Below are 20,277 nucleotides of genomic sequence, written 5' to 3'. Positions count from 1 at the left end.
AAAATGTATAGAACAAGCAAGGCTAGACTTATAAACACATTCAAATACGGATACGCGGTGAGGCTGTTCTCTGCTCTGCTGAGGCCAGTGATGTCCCTGTCATTGAAGAGGACTTTAATCTGTGCACATTTTTCAATTTTAAATCCCGTGCAGTAAGCGTATAGTTATTAGCTATGGAGTCACTTGGGCTTCGGTAGTAACTCTGTTCTTTGAATGGAGCTGCCAAAGTCCACGATGCTTGTTGCATCAAAGGAGGGTAACAGCTGCTCTTAAGGACAAGCTGAAATTGGAAAAAAAAGCAATAGTTTTACACATCGCAGTAATTTAAAGAGTCGTCTTAGATCTAGAATAGGGTTAAAGATCAATCAGTATAAAGAGCAAATACGTATGTCTGACTTAGAGTCATTTGACCACCAATCTATTTTTAGATCCTGATGTTCCACACATGTATAAGAGTAATTTTACATAATGCTTCAGTAGGAGTACTCATGCATTTTTTTGCATAATCAAGGTCTTTTTTATAAATAAGAGAAGGCATTAGTACATTATCTACTACTCTCTACTCCCCCACATCTCCATCTTGCTTTTCTTCTTCTCCTTACATTTGCTTAAATTTAGAAAATTCTTATTCCTCAAGTCTTTGTTAATGACCTGTCTACTTTTAACACTCAATCCTTGTAATAGTTGAACAACAATACAAGTTAACAAATTCAGCTCTCAACTTTCTCTCTCTCCCACATCAATACAGGATTTGTAATAGATTTCTTCTGTCTGTTCATTCCATGTTTTCTCAGGTAACTTGGTATCTATTGATTGGCTTGTCATCAGGCCTGAGGTCTAAACTTTAATGAGATAGCTCACAGGCATAAGGGACGTGGGATTGAGAAGTATGTTTCTTATCAAGATACCCTCAGAGAGAAAACGTACGTAAGACAGAATCATGAATGTACTTCATACCATGGTTCCTAAAGCTCTTAGCCTAAATTCATATTTAGCTTGTTTCTGTATTACATCTTGTTAATTTTTTACTTCATTGGAGTAACACAACCATATCCCCATTACCCACTTCTTCCTCTTTACAATGCAGCATTACCATCATCAGTTTTAGATAATTCTTTAAAAAAGCTTCTAAATACATTAATGACACCCCATCTTTGGTTCCCTTGTTTCTCTTGCCTTTCCCTTAGGAGCTGCAGTTAAGCTCGTCTTCTCAGCATTTTATGACCTCTGAGAGAACAGCATACTAAAGCATAAACCAGCTTCTTTTCATTCAACCTATAGATGCAGCTATGAATTTTAGTCTGTCATGAGCTTTAGTGAGAACAACAATACAGTCTGTCAATCTGAAATACAGGCTAAGGCAAGATTATTACATCTGCCTTGCATTTTTCTTCTGACTGACAGGGCTAATCTTATCAGCAAAGAAAATGGCATTCACACTACTGCTGCAATCATATTCCTTAAATTAGCTTCTGAAAGTTCATAGAACCTTTTCAGTTCGGTTTCTTCCACTGCACACACTAGACAGGTGGGTAGGTCTCTGAATTACAGTTTTGGGGGACAAACTGATACAAGAATTAAAATTAATTCAGAGATTTGGAGATTTTCCCCAGAAAGTCACTCTGTATCTTTAGGAACTGCTGAAGTCAGCATAAACTCTGAATTCTCATCTCTTTTAATTAGGCCTGCTTTGTAAACTATATTCTTTCTTCCCCACTAGGTAGAACACCTTTCTGGGTGCAGAACAGGTGCCTTGCTAATGGTGATACCCATGGGAACCCCCTGGGCAAAAAGTTGGTCAGAGAGGAACAGCTGTTTCTGGAAAAGAAGAAAGTAAGTCACCTGGCAAAAATCTACTGCTTATGCAACACAAACATTTCAGGACTGGCTAAATCAGCTCCCATGTCTTATATAAACCCCTAACATATCCCCAGAAGTCCGACTGATTTTTGGATGAAAATAGAAGATTTTTATGTAAATCTTCACTGAATAATTTTCACTTTTTTACCATTATTTTAGAATATGTTTCACTTAAAATTTCCTATTTTCAAACAAAGTCCAAAATAACCCATTTTCAACCAGAAACTACTTCAATTTCTTCACAAACAATATCTTTCTAAAGAAAAACATCTTAGATGAACTGAAGTGCTGACACAAATGAGCAAGTGTGCAACACTGATGGTGGGGAAAGCCAGCCCTCTCTTCTTCCTCCCCTTAAGTGCTGTCATACGTAATTTTTGTGTCATGCAGCATAGGTTGTAGTTGTGCAGCTGTACAAGCTATCCATTCTGATCAATGCTGCACCTGTAAACTCTCAGCTGGTTTTGGAACAGCGGTACAACTTTTTTCTTTGTGCTGTGCCACAAAGTACTGGGGGGGAGGGGTGGAAAAAAAAAAAGCAGCACAATTTCTTTGGAAGAAAAATATTTTTACTATTTGCTTCCTTCCCCAGAAACTTAAACTCAAAATATTTAATCCAAAACGTAACAGCAAATAATTAACTAGAAATGTAAAGAACAGATTTAAACTGCCAAGGTTTAATACCCAAATCATAACAGAAGTTGTAACAACACTTTTCTAAATAAGAGCAGCTCTAATGAAGTACTTGACAATCTGCTTAGTACTTCAACTTAGTAATTTAAATAGTTTTTCCTATCTTTACTTCATCTGCCTAAGGCCTGGTAACATATGATGCCTAAAATCATGCTAGCACATGTAATTTAATGTATACCCTGACACAAGGGGAGAGAGCACATACCTGATACAATTCTGAAGGTGCAGCTGAAGCAGAAGCAGGTAGGGGCGGTAACTCCGGTAACCGTTTTGCATGACTCATGTTATACACAGAATCGTTTTGTGACTAGAGAGAAATGAAAAACAACTTTAAAGACATTTATGAAATACACTGTTTTGAAAAAGATTCATTCAGAAAGCACAAAGACTTTCAGTTTTCATTGAAAATGACGTATTGCAACTTTTCTAATTTTAAGGAAACGGACATTCTGTGGAGTGGGTTCCGCAGCAAAACAGGTTTTCAGATTGCACTGTTCTTTGTAGTCATTTGATAAAGCTTCTAATCACCAATAAATATCTGATTTTAAAAAAACCCAACATTTTTATATCACTGAAAACAATTAAAATTGTTTAAAATATTTTTAGTTATACTAAAAACTCCACATATTGTACAGAGTTTGTAATGGATATTGAAATATTAAAGCCTACCAGACTGCCAAATTGACAGTGAAACAGTCCAAGTTGTGTGAACTGCAGAACAGAAATGCAGGGCATCACTGGGGAGAAAAAAAACACTAGATTTTTTTCATGTCTATAATGACCCAGTTCCAGAAGAAGCTATATTGCCAGGATGCCACTGGAAGAACAGATTGCTCACAAGGACTCTGCAAAGTGTTTTAATACAAATGTCAGAATACCTAATATGTCTTAGGACTATGTTCCACCTCCTCAAGGTGACAATACTTTGAGGTGGCCTTCCAGGACTCCATACAAAGTTCTCTAGGGATATTTTCTCGGAATTATCTAGCCTTACAGTGTTTTAAGATGTTTTTTGGATGGCAACTTTCCTTAGTATAGGCCAAAACCTCATCCCTAGTCTGCTCCGAGCTCCCTACATCAAATTTGTTTAGGAGATTCATGAGGACCAAATTCCAAAATACACAGTGACACTATCAGAAAAAGGAGGTAGTAGTATGTGGTATCTGAACGCCAGTGAATTAAATCACCATGAAAGAGGAAGTTATTACCCAATACAATTATGTTTGAATAATGTGTAATCATTTTTTACATAATTTTTAATACATTTTTGGCAAGTGGTTATTGCTTTCTGATATATGACCGGAAAACTAGGCTGCCCGAACCTAATTTTCCAGCAGACAAAATTGTGCCCTCCTCAATATCAAAGTAGAGCCCATTTAGAAATAAAATTTGAGAAAGGACTGATCTGATTTACCTCCTTGGTATTCCCCAGCGTGCCTGCACACAGACACACAGAAATCAAGACATTATCACTGCCAGGCATATTTCACTAAAGACAGCATGAATTGTTCTTGATTAATGACTAAAGGATTGGGCCTTAGGGTACTTTAAAAATGAATAAACCATGCCGTTTATTAGGAGATTTGTTCATTCTTAAAGGTACAAGCGTTTTTAAGAAAGCCATTGTTCATTCTAAAGCAACTCTTGATTTATATGCCACCTAACCTTTCAAAAAGTTAAATACTTGAGCAAAGGAATTCTTAATAAGAAGTATATTATAAAGGCTTAGGTCCAAAGAATCATAGAATCATAGAGTGGTTTGCGTTGGAAGGGACCTCTAAAGGTCATCTAGTCCAGCCCCCCTGCTGTGGGCAGGGACAGCTTCAACTACATCAGGTTGCTCAGAGCCCCGTCCAACCTGACCTGGAATGTTTCCAGGGATGGGGCATCCACCACCTCTCTGGGCAACCTGGGCCAGTGTTTCACCACCCTCAGCGTAAAAAATTTCTTCCTTAGATCTAGTCTAAATCTGCCCCCCTTTAGTTTAAAGCCATTCCCCCTTGTCCTGTTGCAACAGGCCCTGCTAAAAAGTTTGCCGCCATCTTTTTTATAAGCCCCCTTGAAGTACTGACAGGCTGCAATAAGGTCTCCCCGAAGCCTTCTCTTCTCCAGGCTGAACAACCCCAACTCTCTCAGCCTTTCTTCATAGGAGAGGTGTTCCATCCCCCTGATCATTTTTGTGGCCCTCCTCTGGACCCGCTCCAGCAGGTCCGCGTCTTTCTTATGCTGAGGGCTCCAGAGCTGGACGCAGTACTGCAGGTGGGGTCTCACCAGAGCAGAGCAGAGGGGCAGAATCCCCTCCCTCGACCTGCTGGCCACGCTTCTTTTGATGCAGCCCAGGATACGATTGGCCTTCTGGGCTGCGAGTGCACATTGCTGGCTCATGTCCAGCTTTTCATCCACCAGTACCCCCGAGTCCTTCTCGGCAGGGCTGCTCTCCATCCCTTCATCCCCCAGCCTGTATTGATACTGGGGGTTGCCCCGACCCAGGTACAGGACCTTGCACTTGACCTTATTAAACCTCATGAGGTTCACACAGGCCCACTTCTCAAGCTTGTCCAGGTCCCTCTGGATGGCATCCCGTCCCTCTGGCATGTCGACCGCACCACTCAGCTTGGTGTCATCTGCAAACTCACTGAGGGTGCACTCGATCCCACTGTCTATGTCATTGATGAAGATACTAAACAGTACTGGTCCCAGTACGGACCCCTGAGGGGTGCCACTCGTCACCAGTCTCCATCTGGACATTGAGCCATTGACCACTGCCCTCTGGATGCGACCATCTAACCAATTCCTCACCCACCGGAGAGTCCACCCATGAAATCCATAGCTCTCCAGTTTAGAGAGAAGGATGTTGTGGGGGACCGTGTCAAAGGCCTTACAGAGGTCCAGATAGACGACATCTGTAGCCCTTCCCAGGTCCACTGATGTAGTCACTCCATCATAGAAGGCCACTAGGTTAGTCAGGCAGGACTTGCCCTTGGTGAAGCCATGCTGGCTCTCTCTCTCTAGCCAGATATAGACATCTGGCTATTCTCTTGAATATTCAACAAGAAGGAGTGTCTTCAAATAAGAGTTCTTCCAATGTCAAACCACTAGCCACCAGTAATGGCCAATTTCATCTTAAGTTTTGAAAAAGTTATTGATCTTTCACAGTCACTGCAGAAAGAACTTACCCTCAGGAGCCTCGGGCTCTGTGTTGGCTTCATTTTGCTTTGTTTCTTGTTTGCTTAGAAGTTTTTGGTCCTCCCCCTCAATGTAAGCATCCTTGTCGTTACATGCACTGGAAAAGAATGAGACTCATTTCAGGTACTACACAAGGTGTCAAAACAATCAGCCTCCTATCCCAACTGACAGGAAGAAGAAAAATCTGTCCCCAGCTCCCTTCTTCCTTGTTTACAACACTAAGCTTGCTTCCCCTCCAAACCACACACTCTCTTTTTCTCCATTCCTCTTCAAGCTCACTTTTCACCTTAATCTTTCTAACTCTCTCCAGACATCTTTCAAGCAAGACTTTTTCCACCCTGCTGTTTCCACTTTCTCCAAAACCAGTTTCCTTCCCACTGCCTGTTCTCTTCTAATGTCCCAGGGACTCTGGGCCCTTAATTGTGGTTTACAGTAGACAGAGCCACACATTAATTGCCATGAGAAATATGCACACATCAAAAGGAATGGGAAAAGAGAAAGACAGAGATGCCCAGCATGCCTTACACATCCACAGAGTGCTTGAGTGAGCAGGGTAAGAGCAAGTACTACCTGCAGACGCCCTTGTTACCAGTCCCTCTGCCTGTTCCAGCTTGGTGAACTTCTCTGACACTCTGCCTTTCAGTCCTCAGCTTCGTTGCCCCAGTTACAGCATAGCTGATGCTTGGAGACAGGAATTCCCTCCTCCCTCTCTTCCCCCAGCGGAGAAAAAAGAGGCCTTTTCACAGCAGTGTTGTGCCAAGCTGTGGTCAGGGAGATTCAGTTCTGGAACCAATGAGCAACTGTACAGGTTCATTTTACCTCCGAAAGCTACTAAAAACGTAGTCCTAAGACATCTGAGGTATTCTGACATTTGTATGAAAACACTGCACACGGCAAGGGAGCTTCCAGAACAATAAAGGCTATATAAACCCAAATTTCTTAGAAAGAACTAGGAAAAAAAAAAAAATTAAAGATTCAAAATCTTGAATCCAAACATCTCCACCACTTTTCCACCATTCAGAATCAAACTCTCTGAAGATCCAAAGACAGCAAGTGGGATACTTGTACTCCCAATTCCTTTAAGTCTGCTTGTGTTCCCCAGGGCTCAGTTTTGGGGCCGGTCTTGTTCAATATCTTTATCAATGATCTGGATGAGGGGATTGAGTGCACCCTCAGTAAGTTTGCAGACAACACCAAGTTGGGCGGGAGTGTTGATCTGCTCGAGGGTAGGAAGGCTCTGCAGAGGGACCTGGACAGGCTGGATCGATGGGCCCAGGCCAACTGTATGAGGTTCAACAAGGCCAAGTGCCGGGTCCTGCACTTCGGCCACAACAACCCCATGCAGCGCTACAGGCTTGGGGAAGAGTGGCTGGAAAGCTGCCTGGCGGAAAAGGACCTGGGGGTGTTGGTCGACAGCCGGCTGAACATGAGCCGGCAGTGTGCCCAGGTGGCCAAGAAGGCCAATGGCATCCTGGCCTGTATCAGAACTAGTGTGGCCAGCAGCAGTAGGGAAGTGATCGTGCCCCTGTACTCGGCACTGGTGAGGCCGCACCTCGAATACTGTGTTCAGTTTTGGGCCCCTCACTACAAGAAGGACGTCGACGTGCTGGAGCGTGTGCAGAGAAGGGCAACGAGGCTGGTGAGGGGTCTGGAGAACAAGTCTTATGAGGAGCGGCTGAGGGAGCTGGGGTTGTTTAGCCTGGAGAAAAGGAGGCTGAGGGGAGACCTCATCGCTCTCTACAACTCCCTGAAAGGAGGTTGTAGAGAGGTGGGTGTCGGTCTCTTCTCCCAAGTAACAAGCGATAGGACAAGAGGAAATGGCCTCAAGTTGCGGCAGGGGAGGTTTAGATTGAACATGAGGAAAAATTTCTTTACTGAAAGAGTGGTGAAACATTGGAACAGGCTGCCCAGGGAAGTGGTTGAGTCCCCATCTCTGGAAGTATTTAAAAGACGTGTAGATGAGGCGCTAAGGGACATGGTTTAGTGGGCATGGTGGTGTTGGGTTGACGGTTGGACTCGATGATCTTAGAGGTCTTTTCCAACCTTAATGATTCTATGCAATTGCCCCCCACTCACACTGGTCACTATGTCTTGAAAGAGTCCTCCATCAAATTACTTCATAAACAGGAATTATTACCATCTGATATGAAATCTAGCGTAGTCTCCTTATACCGACCCTCAAGAGAGGCCTTGTACATGTTCTGCCAGCACAGCAAGCCTTCCATTTTAACTTTCCCAACATCTTTGGATGCTATTTTTCATCCTATTTTCTCTAAACTGTAAGAATGGTTGATATCCCCGGTTTAACAGCACTGTTTTCCTTATATCTTGACCTAATACCAAATACAAATGGAACATTGTTCCTGCCTGGCCACACGTGAAAGTTCCTACCATAAACTAAGCTGCTCTTTAAACACAAGCCAAAAGCGTGGGGTAAAGAACCAGGGCTGCTAATGCTGGAGCTGGCAATTGCTCCACTCGTGTGTGTGGTAACTCTCCAAATACTTCAGTGCTGTTTGCAACATGAGTATTTTCCTGCTAATTCGAGCTGATGCTGGCACGAAAACAAGCTCAATTAAGCAATGGTTATAGTAACTACTGTTCCTCTGCACACAACAACTCGGATGCATATATATGCATGCCCTTTGAAGTTAAATAAATTACTTGTGCTGCTTGGGAAACATTAAAAACAGTTATTTTACATAGAAGGAGATTATATGTAAATTTTTAGCAGAAGAAATAATTATGCATAGCAGGAAAATAACTTACTAAGATGTACAAGGCTATCTCCAAAACCACAGCTATGGCATATTTTGAAAACAGTCAGAAATTTAAAATCTCCAATATACTTCTAAACTCGGTGGAGGCATTAAACTTTATAGTACCATTATCACTGGATTATGTCACACTATAATTCTACCAGTTAGTTTTTCCCCTATGCTCACTTTAAAAAAAATTATATAAAAGCAACAAATTGAAATTTAATTTTATGTGCACTAGTCTACTAGGAATACCAATACACTATACACTTTAATAATATGAGATATAAACACTAACAGTTCAAGCAAAATAAACTTGCCCTCACCATCCTCTTCTTGCAGGTATCTTGTGTTGGGCTTTTAGAGTTCATGGTCCAAATTTGCATTAATATGCAAATCTCTCTTACAACCTCCATCTGCACAGATCCTTGTATCTGCAGAGCTCATTGAAATCAGCACCCCAAAGACACAGAGCTCTGACAGTCTGACACATTAAAACCCCCACATTTTATAAAACCTTTCTTTGCATTATAAGACCAGCATGCTCCAAATTAAACATGCTATTTATTTTGTTCCCTTTAAAAAATAATCACGAAACCATTAATGTTAAGTTTTGCAATACTCTCACCAATCAAAAATAGTGATTAAAGCAGTCATGAGAAACATGAATATTTTACTAATTTCTGACTGTAATTTACAGCATGAAAAATTCTGTGTAGCAAAGCTGGGAATTCACTAAAGCTTCACGCTTGCATGCTACACCATCGTGATGGCTCCGGAACGTGGCCAAACCAACCATCATGCAACACACCTCACCTAGCCTCATTTCTGAGATGAACAGTCCCATCCGCCTCCCACCCCACTGCCACTTGCTCTTGCTCAGCATGGGCCTTCCTAATCTCAGCATAAGTGCTGGGACACCGTAGGATGCACTGATCTTGCTGAAAATCCAGCTGAATTTTTAAAGTAATTATTCCTCACGTGGAGCACCTCCCCAAACAGGTTTGCCACGTGGCCACCCAAACACCCGTGGAGGCAGCAGGACAGGGTGGAAATGTGTGGGAACAAGTAACCAGAGACAGGGGGAAGGCGGTTATGCCAGCTGAAGTGTTTCACAGCTGCCGTTGCACTACACCATGCGGCGTGACTGCCTGAACAGTCACAGTTCACTGAAAGCTGCCTTCGTAGCCTCCCACTCGAATGGCTGCAACCCCGCTAGCTGGGGCTGGTGGGATTATAGACACCTAACTGAGCAATTCCTGGCACAGGGAGTTGTGAGGCGCAGCTCAAGAAGCGAAGCGGGTAGTGCCACAGCGCTGTGGTACCGAACACCCCCCCCCCAGCCGCTCCTCCCACCCTGGCCTGCCGGCACCCCGTTTTTCGGGGCTGAGCATGCCTCTGCACGCCTACGCTTCCCGCAGGGAGGAACTGCACAGATATTGCACATATCCTCATTTTCTATCCTTAATTCGAAAAAGCTCAAGGCTGCGTGTCCTAAAGCCACACAAAACCCTGGAACGCTCCCTGAAGGTACCCAGACCGGAGGGGCTGAGGCAGGGCCCGGGCGGTGAAGGGCAGGACAGGAGGGGTGACACGAAAGGGCACAAAAGGGAAATAAACGAGCACCTAAAAGCCCGGCGGACTGTGGAAACCTTCCTAACCCCCTTCCGCTAAAAAACCCCACTGCGGTGCCTGTGCCACGCCACGCGTGGCCCTGCCCGGGCCCTCTCCCCTCTTCTGCCTCCCCAGGCGCCCGGCCCTGCCCGCCGCGCCGCCGGCCCCCGCGGGGAGGAGACGGCGGCGGGAGGGCGCGGCACATCCCTCAGCCCCGGCAGGCCCAGCCCGGGCCGCGCCGGGTGTAGCATTCGGAGGGCGGGAGGGTGAGCCGCCGAGAGGGGCTGCGGCCCGGCGGGCAGCAGTCGCAGGTGAGAGGGACGGCCCCGGCTCGGCGGAGGGCGGGCGGGAAGCGGCACCGCCCCGCTCCGCCTGGCCGAGTACTGCGGGGCGGCCTGTCAGCCCTGGCCGCCGCTCGGTCGCAGCGGGGAGGCCGGCGCCAGCAGCGCGGCGCAGCCCCGCGGGAGCCGTGCCCCCCTTACCTCCCTCCGCTCGGGCGGGCAGCGCCCCCCGGCCCGACGCGACGGGGCCTCCCAGCCGCCAGTGCTGAGCCCCGCGGCCGAGCAGCGCGGCCCCCTCAGCCCTTCGTGGCCTCCGCCCGCCCCGCGTTGTCTCTGCACCGCGGCTTGGTGCGGAGCGCGGAGGGGAGACCCGCGCTATGCCCCGGCGCTACAGATGGGGGAGGCCGGGGTGGCGACCCGGCAGCTGCCTTTGAGCTACTGCTGCCCGGGGACCGCTTTAAGGGCAACGGCCGCGGGTAGCGGCAGCGCGCCTCGGCGCTGGCGGTGTGGCAGCAGCAGCGGCGGCGTGGCGGGGTGTGATTAATCGGCTCCTGACCTCGGTTTTAAGTGTCCGGTGGAGGCCGCGGGTGGTGGTGTGGAAAAGGTAACGCTTGGGGCTCGGGGCGCTGCCTGGCTCGGAGCGAGCGTTCTCGGTGGGGTGGCTTCTTCCGAGCACCCTCGGTCGGTCTCCTTGCCAGTGCTGCTAGGAACAAGAAGTCAAACGCTGCTGTATGAAAATACTGTGTAAACAAAGGGAGGGACCGTGTACGCAGGCCGAGTATAAAATAGTAATGTTGACACGGTGACTATTTAGGTTTACAAGCAGGAAACTGCATCTTTTAATCTTCCTTTGGTAAGGGTCTCCCTAGCAACAACAGATTACGTTTTCGTGGGGGAAGGGAGATTTTTGAGCTGATGTTGCCTTTAAACTGTCACAATGAAATATGTTCAGGGTGTTTGAAAGCATTTTGCCTTTATATGCAGTTTTGAAGCTGTACAGGATATGGTTTCAATTCTGAACATGAGGCTACTCACAAAAACAAGTCTCGCTAAGTGTTAGAAGTTTCTAGCACTAGTAGTGATAAATTGTCCATGCGGATAGTTAGAATTGACCTTTTTACTGGTAATTCAACACCCTCACGGTTAAATACGGGGTTAATGTTATAAAGGAAGAAGGTGAGAGTCACCTTGTATCTTGATACTTTGGGAGTTTCAGAAGAGCTTTCAGGGACGAGCCCATTACATTAGATGTACTTTTGTAGAAGTAATGTTTTAGACTCTGGATGACGTCAACATCTGAAATTCCCATTCTCTGTTTTTGCAAAAGAAATACTTCATTGTCACAAAACATCTGCATGCGCCTGTTACTAATTGTACCTTAATTTTAAGGAAAATTGGATGGCTGAGTGAGAACTGGTTGTTCAGAAGATTCACGATCGTGGCTGAGGATTAGAACATGTCTAAAGAAATGCAAGAGCTGCAGAAGCAATGGCACTCCATGGTGCAGTCCATCCACAGCAACTCAAATGTGGGTCTGGATTATAATTTTATATAATATATTTATAAAGATACTCCTTTCATAACCCTCAGAATATCACATCCCAATTTATTTAAATGCAATTTCAAAACTTTTTTTTTTTGAGAAAATTGGCACTCCCTTTTTTAAGTGAACACTGAGAAGCCTATGGAAAGGGCTGTCCTCCCACACCTTCAGCAATCGAGAAAAAGCGAAGCATGTTCTGCATTTCTGTGTTTTACTGGTATAACCATTTGAGATAGTAGAGTGGCATTTTAGTGAAATGGTTGTGCTGCTATAAAAAGAACTAAAACTACAATATGTATTTCCTTAGGGAAAGGGAAATGTCTCTACTACAGTAAAATTCCAGTGTATAGGTATGACTGCCTCTGTAAAAAGTTTTTTTTTTTTCCTACCAGTAACATTATAATTAAACTCCTAAAAACTTTGTGATACAGACATGCCTGCGCTGTACTTACGCTTAATAAATGAGCAGGTTGCAATACTACTGAGGCATGGAAAAAAGAAAAATCACAGTAATTTTTAAATGTTACAGTATTTTTTTTCTTAACAAATACAGTTCTCTAGATCAAAATCATAGCTGTTGAGACCCCACTGAAATCTGTGCAGCTAAACCGTGATTTTTTTTTTTTAACTTGTTTTCAGGTGGTTTTTTTGGTTTGGGTTTTTTTTTTATTTGTGCAAGAATGGAACTGGGAAGTCCAAGAGAAACATGTCTGTTGTTGGTAGAATTATATTTGCTATGCAGTTATCCAAATTTGCAATAAGTCCTCATGCTTTTGAAATATAGAGGCAACAGCTGCCCTCTGTTCAAGCTGCAGACTTGACCTTTAAAAGTTATCTATGACGAGATCTGAAATGTTTTTCTTTCATCCACAGGTTGTTGCATTTATGAATTCTCGTGTTGGCCAATATTTAGATGACCATCCTTTTGTTGCCTTATCGCTCCTGATGTTTATTGCAGTGTCTGCTATTCCTGTGGCATTTTTCCTGATTTTTGTTGTTACAACAGCCATAATGGCCTGTATCAGCGTGATAGTTATGGAAGGTATTGTATGCATGCATGCAGGTACTTATTTATTTTAAGGCATGTCATCTTTTCCTTTTTTTCTTCCTCCTTCTGGAGTTTCCAGTTCAAGCAGTTGAGGATTTCTGTATGTAGTCCTCAGGTCTCAGCAGTAGTGAAACTCTTAATACAAGAATAGTAATCTGATTAACTGTAGTCTATACAGGGGAAATCCTCTTTCCCTTTCTAATCTCAGCCACCAGGATATGGCTAAACCAGTTACCTTGACCATGCGTAGCATTTATAGCAGCTAGGTAGTTGATTGAAGACCGTTTTCCCAAATAGTTTGAATTTGGGCTTGTGGTAGAATGTCAGCTCTTCTAATTTACTTCTGTATAAACTTGTTTAAATACCAAACTGATTTTCTTTTATTAGGTGTTGTAATAGCCATAGGTGGTATAGCCCTCCTTTGTGTGCTGTGTGGCCTGGGTGCACTTTCACTGGGAGTTTCTGGAGTACTGAGTGTTTGTTATGTCGTTATTTCAACTCTGGTCAACTACTGGTATGCTTCAAGGTGAGTATTGGTGTCTTGATCCATGCTTGGATTTCAAACTCTGCAACTGTACCATTGCATTGATTATTTCATTTATTCTAAGTGAGCCACTGTTGCTTAGTTTTACAAATGTTTCTTGAATGCTATAGCATCTTTGGCTACCCTGGGGGCGTAATGTGCGGCATATAAATGTCTAGTCACCAATATATATTTTAATGAGAGTTAATACATGCCCTCTTTCCTATTTAGGAAAGAGGAAATGTGGTCTTTACATGTGCATGTGCTAACACAACACGACATCACGCAATGAAATACAACTTTGTCTCGCTCAGAATATTTGTTGCTTTAAATGTCATTAAAACACATTTCCAAATTTGACTTTGCCGAGAGGATGAACCTTTTGCAGTTCTTCCTGCATGATGACCCAGCTATCTCTGCTTACCTGCATTTGTAGAGTGATGGACCAAAATTAGTTGTAGATTTGGAATAGGCAGAGGGGTACTTAAAAGGGACAGTGTGGCCAAAATAAATAGAAATTACAGATTTTGCTGGACGGTGCACATGTGCTGCTTGCCAGTCATGTCTCCAAGTACTTTAGGCCTGGAGGCCTATTTCAGTCACCATTGCCTTAGCCGTGCTTTTACCAAGCATCTGGCTAGGAGTAAGAGGCACTTGCAGGTTGTGCTGGGGTGCCACCTATTGCCCGCTTAAATATCTACCAGGGAATGAATAATAATAATCATTTCTTAAGCATAGGGAAGAGCAAGAAGAAAAATTACAGCTGCTCCTTCCTAGACTTTCTCAGTTTGCTCCTTCATCACAGCTGTGCTTCTTGCACAGCTCTGAAGGACACACAAAACTGCCTGTGGAGCCCGTGATACCGTCAGGATGACAGGACCATGGTACGAGGCCCAGCGTGCTTGCATTTGTGCCAGGGCTCCGTACCACTCCTCCAGGGCATGCTGCCAGGTCTATAACATTGCCCACCAATTCCAGAAAAAACTGCTTTTTTTCCATAGCATATCCGAATACGCAACCCAACCTACAGTCATATTGACTTACTGCTTTGATGTTAAAACAGATAACACCTGCTCTTTTTATGTTGCTGTGTCTTTTGAGAGAAGCTTTGGTAGGCCAGCCATGGATGTTCCAGCAGTCTCAAGACAGGTTTACATCTTGCGTTGCTCAGCTTTTTTGAGCAAAAAGTTAAAAGACAATTACCTTATGGAAGAACAGACTGTAAAACCATTCTTTTCTCCTGTATACAGGGGTCAGATAAGGAAGCAAGACGTTAATGGAAGTTTCCCACAGAAGAGTCCTTCTGTCTTGGATCTTTCTGCCAATAATGGAAAGAATGAATAAGTGGGTTTCTCCCCACTTCCGTCATAGGCACTTAACTGTACTACTCTGGCCTTTGCAATGTAATTGTTTACTCGTTGAGCATTCAACCTTTGTGCACTCCTTATGGGAACTGAAAAAATCAATATGCATCTTACATTTTCATTGTAAAACAAATATTAAGGATAACCATTAAGCAGCAGTGCATTGCGATATTAAGTCTATGTGCATGGTGGGATGTTCCACAGAGTTTGGTAAAGGGATGTAATAATAACAGCTACTGTTAAGTCAGTGACAATTAGGTGGAAGAAAGGGTAGGTAGGTATTTGACTTTCCATTTGTTACTGGAGTTCTGGGTGTACTATCTTTTGAAATTTGTATGCAGCAGTTGGTCATTTTGATACATAAGTGTCAAAGCTCAGATCACCAGAAATGTGTTTTGGATGTTAAAATATTTTTAAGCCTTAACAGCCTTTATTAAAATAGTATAAGCACACCATGCTAATGCTTTATATTTATTATAAGAGGAAAATTGGGTTTTATCATATGTTAAGTTATGGTATAAGCTTTTATATATCTTTAGATGTTGCATTATTCTGAAGGGATATTTTCCTTGTTCTCATTGCCTCATCGCATCAATGGTATGCAGTTAGGTCTTGCATTTTGTCATATTTGTTTTGCTTCTCAGCTGTAACTTCTTGTATGTTATTTAAACTTTTTTCATTTTTGCAAATGCTAAAGCATTAAGAAAGTATCTAACTATATTAGTTTAATAAAGTGCTGTTTGTTTAACCAGGTTGTCTTGCTGTTCTCTTTATTCTACAGTAAAAAGTTTTCCAGATCTGCTTCTAGGAAGGCTACATTTGGAGCGGAATTTTTCTCCCCAGTTAACATTAAAGTATTTTGGCTGGCCAATATTGCTGAGCCACAAACTGCAGACAGCTTGTATTAGATGAGATTACTCCTTCTCATGCCTGTAAAGGAAATGCAGAATCCTGAGGACTAAATTAGTGTAATACTCCAGTTTTGCGTGAAGCAACATGCTGTTTGACTCCAGCATGGAGTCAAAGTTTATCTATCCAAGCCATAATGTGTTCCACGTGGTATTCGTGGTAACATTTTCAGCTGTAGTGGTAAGCTGGCCCCACACTTCAGCAGTAGAGTGAAACCATCCTTAGGCCTTCTCTCTGTTACTGTCTGCAGGAGACAGACAGGACCTGATGCCCATCCATAAAGGGCTTTAGTATTTACTAAATTCCAGTTAAATGTGAAGGATTTATTGAATGGAGACCATAACAGGAGATTTCTTTCATAATTTACTAAGTAGATAAAATACTTGTTTTTTCAGGTGCTTCAAAGCTTTATCCCAACCAGAATTTCTTTTTTTTTTTTAATTTCCAGTTGATAGTAGTATACAAGTGATAGGAGGGGGGAAAAAAAAGAAACAAAAACTATTTTCTCTACTTTCCTTGTAAGAAAAGCTAGTGCTGTGATATTATTTACATGACATACAGCCTGCAGAAATCCATCTAAAAGATGGAACAAAGATTTAACATGAATATATGTGCATGGTTTTTTTGGGTTTTTTACATTGCTATTCCCCACTTTAGGATCAAATCTGCAGCTGCTGTCAATTACAGCAGAGCTCTGCCAGTTACAGCAGGTGAGGATCAGTGGGGGGTAAAAAATAGAATGCTGTTCTTAGCAATTGTGTGGTGCTGCCCAGTGATGCACATCACAGCTATAGGTATTAAACCTAAAAGCAAATTCCCCAGTGCATTCACTGGACTGCAAAAAACAGAAAGATATTGGTGTTTGCAAATGAAGAGACTCCAACTAGGTAGTATGCTGAGGGCATTGAGGTGAAGGAGGCGTTTTGCACCAGCTGGTAAATGGAATGTATTATCCCTTGTGCAAATGGGCTGGTGCCTGCTTTTAAGAGCTGTGAAGTACTGAAATCACAACTATTTCTAATAATATAATCCTTATGGCTAGCAAAAAGTAAGCCTTGAAATGGCATTCTAGTCATTACAGAATCCTTCCTGCCTTTCACCAGACTACTGGCCCTCATCATCAGGATACAGTTTGGGTCTAATCTTACTTTCCAAATCTTTCTTTTTCTAGACAGTAACGCCTTCCATCTCGGAGTTTACTGGCTGCTAAGAGCAGACTAATGGTTATGAAGGAAATAAGGCAGAGGTTAGGGTGACTTGATTATAACACACTCACCACCTCATTTATTTAACGTTGCCAGTGTTTTGCCTGTTTTACATATGGAACTGCTGTAATTTCAAACACACCTTGAAAATAAATCCCTTGTTTATCTCCTATTCTCTTATATCCGTCTGCCTAAAATGAAATATATATAACTCTTTATTACTGAGCTTGAGAGCTCAAAATGAATTGAAATGGAGAAAGCACTTCGCAGAAGGGAAGTAATGATGCTGTTTATGATCTGTGCTGCAACTTATTAGGCATCACCAGAAAATAGCAGATTTCCACACGCTTACTCACACAGATTGTGCCTTTCCACTTTAGGATGATCTTGCTTCAGAATCTAAAGAGATTAACCCCAATCTACACTTGCAAATCTTGCTGCAAACTTGACTTTAGGTTAAGATGATTCTTTACAGAATTGTATTGAGATATTTATACTCAATTAGACCCTAAAAGCAAATTGCACTCTCAGTGCTGGCTACCCATCATTTTATTTAGTGGATTTTATTTACTTCCAGGCCCCATTTGCCTCTCCAGAGCACAAGGTCATTGCTTAGTCCATCAGCGGATCCTGATGCACTGCCTTCAGCACTAAAATGAAATTCTGCTCTCCCTGCAAGCGTATTTCCAGCACTCTGCTGCCAGCCTGGTGACAGGCGCTGTCTCATTACATCTTGGTATCACTTTTGCCTGGTGGTGGTACAGGGAGCAGAGAAGCTGCTTTTTAACCTGCATTAACAGCCTCTGCTGACGCCTAGAGCAGTGGCTTTCTGAGCAGCCCCACAGATCTCCAAGGAATCGGCAACCTTTATTCTTTCAACATGAAACACTAACATCTTCAAGCTGCTGATGGGGGCCAATTTTCCTGAAGGATGGATTTTAAAACAAATCACACTGAGAGCTTGAACAGCTGCGTCCCCAACAGCTCCAAGGCTGTTGAAAACTTTTCTCTGCCTGGTAAGTGCCATAAACAGGTAAGTGAAAATATACATTAGTATATAAACTATAATAGGTGTAGGCAGGGGGGAAGAAAAAAAAAATCATTTATGTGGGATGGTTTTGAAGAAAGACCGAATATGAATATTAACATCCATACAGTTGAGCAACACATGTATCAGAGATATGAATATATCTATTGAAACATATATTCATTATATATATATGCGCATTTGAAAGGGTCTCCATGCACATACGTGGAATGATATACACACTGGTGCTCTTTCATTCTATTGTTAATATGTGGTTTTGTATTCATACATATGAAGGGAAGAGTGGGTGTATGCACATTTGATTAGACATGTTTTAATGTATACATTTGTGAAAGCTGCTGAGAAAGCACCTGTGTGTGGTTAGACACAACCACACACAAAAAGCCCTTCCTCATTTTACATGTGCTTAAGAAATCCACTATTATTTGCATCCAGAGCACTCATTGTCTGTTAGAAGCCAGAATATCCACAAGGCACGTCTTCACCGGTGGTCCTGGCACAGCTGACTTTTTCCTGCCTACACTTGTCTCTGCAGGTGACCCCAGCAGGATGAGCTATGGCAGCTTCATCATGCCCACCCTGTTTGGCATTATCTGCCTGTTGGGCATTATTGGTAACAGCCTGGTTATCTGCACAGTCTTAAAGAAATCTGGCCCTAGCAGTAGCGTCCCAGATATCTTCATCATCAGCCTCTCCATGGTGGACCTGCTCTTCCTCCTGGGCATGCCCTTCCTCATCCACCAGCTGCTGGGGAATGGAGCCTGGCGCTTTGGGGAGACGATGTGCACAATCATCACTGCCCTGGATGCCAACAGCCAGTTCACCAGCACCTACATCCTCACCGCTATGTCCATCGACCGCTACCTGGCCACCGTCTACCCCTTCACCTCCACTCGCTTCAGGAAGCGCCCTGTGGCAATCCTTGTCATCTGTGTGCTCTGGGCCCTTTCCTTCCTCAGCATTACACCTGTGTGGATGTACGCTCAGCTCATCCCTTTGCCTGGAGGTCTACTAGGCTGTGGGATTCGTTTGCCAGACCCCCAGAGGGACATTTATTGGTACACTCTCTACCAATTCTTCCTGGTCTTTGCCATCCCTTTTGCCCTCATCACAGTGGCCTACAGGAGGATCCTGCTCAAGATGGCCAGGTCCTCAGAAGCACTGATGAGCCAAAGATGCACCAGGGCACGAACAAAAAAACTGACCCGTACGGCAATTGCTATTTGTGTGGCCTTCTTCATTTGCTGGGCACCTTTCCACATCCTACAACTGGCTCAGCTTGCCATTACTCGCCCCACCCTGCCTTTCTACTACGCCTACAATGTGGCTATCAGTCTGGGTTATGCCAACAGTTGTCTGAACCCCTTCATCTACATCTTGCTGGGCCAAAATTTCCGGAGGCGGCTTGGGGTCCCTGTAAGGCCGGCAGCTGCAGGGCAGGCTTCCCCACATGGGAGCAAAAGCATTCAGGGGGATGCAACTGAGTCAGGGCAGCCACTGCTGCATTTGGTGTCTGTCTCTGGCAGGTAGCAAGACCTGCAGCAATTAGGGTATGTCCCGCAAGCCAGCCACTCTCCTTTCCCAACCAAACACCCAGGCAGCGGCAGGCAGGAGAGCACCATACACCACATCTCATATGGGATGGATCTTTACCTGGTCTGGAGACAAAGTAGTGGCAGCATTTGGACAGAAGTTCTGTTTAGCCTTGTATTCTTATTTACATCTTGCCTGACGGCTATGAATTACATTCTCCCCAGGAGATGAAAAGCTTTCAAGGCATTTTATTAGATTAACTCACATACTAAAAATATTTTGGTGCAAAACTCCAGACAAGCAGGAACCTATGGCCCAGGGCTGAGACACTGCCACCATTTGAAACTTAGGGAGTTTCAAGTTTATGTCTTGCTTTAAGCTTTAAGGAGGAGAGAAGGAAGTTGGACTGTTCTGGATCATTTTTCCCCCCCCTGAAACTTGGTTCAAGAGCATAACATGCTTTATGAAGATTTTAAACAATAGGACAATCATGTTTTCATCTCCTAACACGCCAGCTCCATGACATCTTTAACAGTGGGTGAGACATCAATCATTTTCTGTCACTTTAAAGCCAGTAAAACTACCCATTTTCCAGAATCAGCAATTGCCAAGAAGTCCAAAAATATTCTCAAATATATTTAAAAGTAACCAGATTGATTTATTGACAATCACTCTGAGAGACAGTTCTGTACCATCTTGTTAGGGGACAAC

The 20,277-nt window shown here is 43.6% G+C and overlaps 3 protein-coding genes across 3 annotated transcripts in view; 2 read left to right on the top strand and 1 right to left on the bottom strand.

Moving 5' to 3' along the window:
• DNAH3 (dynein axonemal heavy chain 3) overlaps positions 1–11,008 on the bottom strand; it is a 72,536-nt gene extending 61,528 nt beyond the window's left edge. Inside the window, exons 1-4 of the mRNA XM_076350647.1 lie at positions 10,950–11,008; positions 5,730–5,836; positions 2,759–2,860; positions 55–280 (exon numbers count right to left, since the gene is read on the bottom strand). Of these exons, the coding sequence (XP_076206762.1) occupies positions 55–280; positions 2,759–2,860; positions 5,730–5,762 (361 nt within the window). The 5' untranslated portion in view covers positions 5,763–5,836; positions 10,950–11,008. The remainder of the gene's footprint in view (positions 1–54; positions 281–2,758; positions 2,861–5,729; positions 5,837–10,949) is intronic.
• LDAF1 (lipid droplet assembly factor 1) lies at positions 10,335–15,619 on the top strand. Its single transcript, XM_076350653.1, has 5 exons — positions 10,335–10,423; positions 11,783–11,921; positions 12,810–12,978; positions 13,372–13,510; positions 14,758–15,619. The coding sequence occupies exons 2-5, from the start codon at positions 11,850–11,852 to the stop codon at positions 14,849–14,851; spliced, it is 474 nt and encodes a 157-aa protein (XP_076206768.1). The 5' UTR covers positions 10,335–10,423; positions 11,783–11,849; the 3' UTR covers positions 14,852–15,619.
• A 2,297-nt stretch (positions 15,620–17,916) lies between these two features.
• LOC143166547 (melanin-concentrating hormone receptor 1-like) lies at positions 17,917–19,563 on the top strand. The gene is made up of 2 exons (XM_076350993.1): positions 17,917–18,001; positions 18,569–19,563. Exons 1-2 carry the CDS (start codon positions 17,917–17,919, stop codon positions 19,561–19,563), a joined length of 1,080 nt encoding a protein of 359 aa, XP_076207108.1.
• Positions 19,564–20,277: the final 714 nt, after the last annotated feature.

This window comes from Aptenodytes patagonicus, chromosome 13, assembly GCF_965638725.1.
Source record: "Aptenodytes patagonicus chromosome 13, bAptPat1.pri.cur, whole genome shotgun sequence".
In the NCBI taxonomy this organism is placed as follows: domain Eukaryota; kingdom Metazoa; phylum Chordata; class Aves; order Sphenisciformes; family Spheniscidae; genus Aptenodytes; species Aptenodytes patagonicus.
This window is presented reverse-complemented; position numbering and strand designations above follow the sequence as displayed.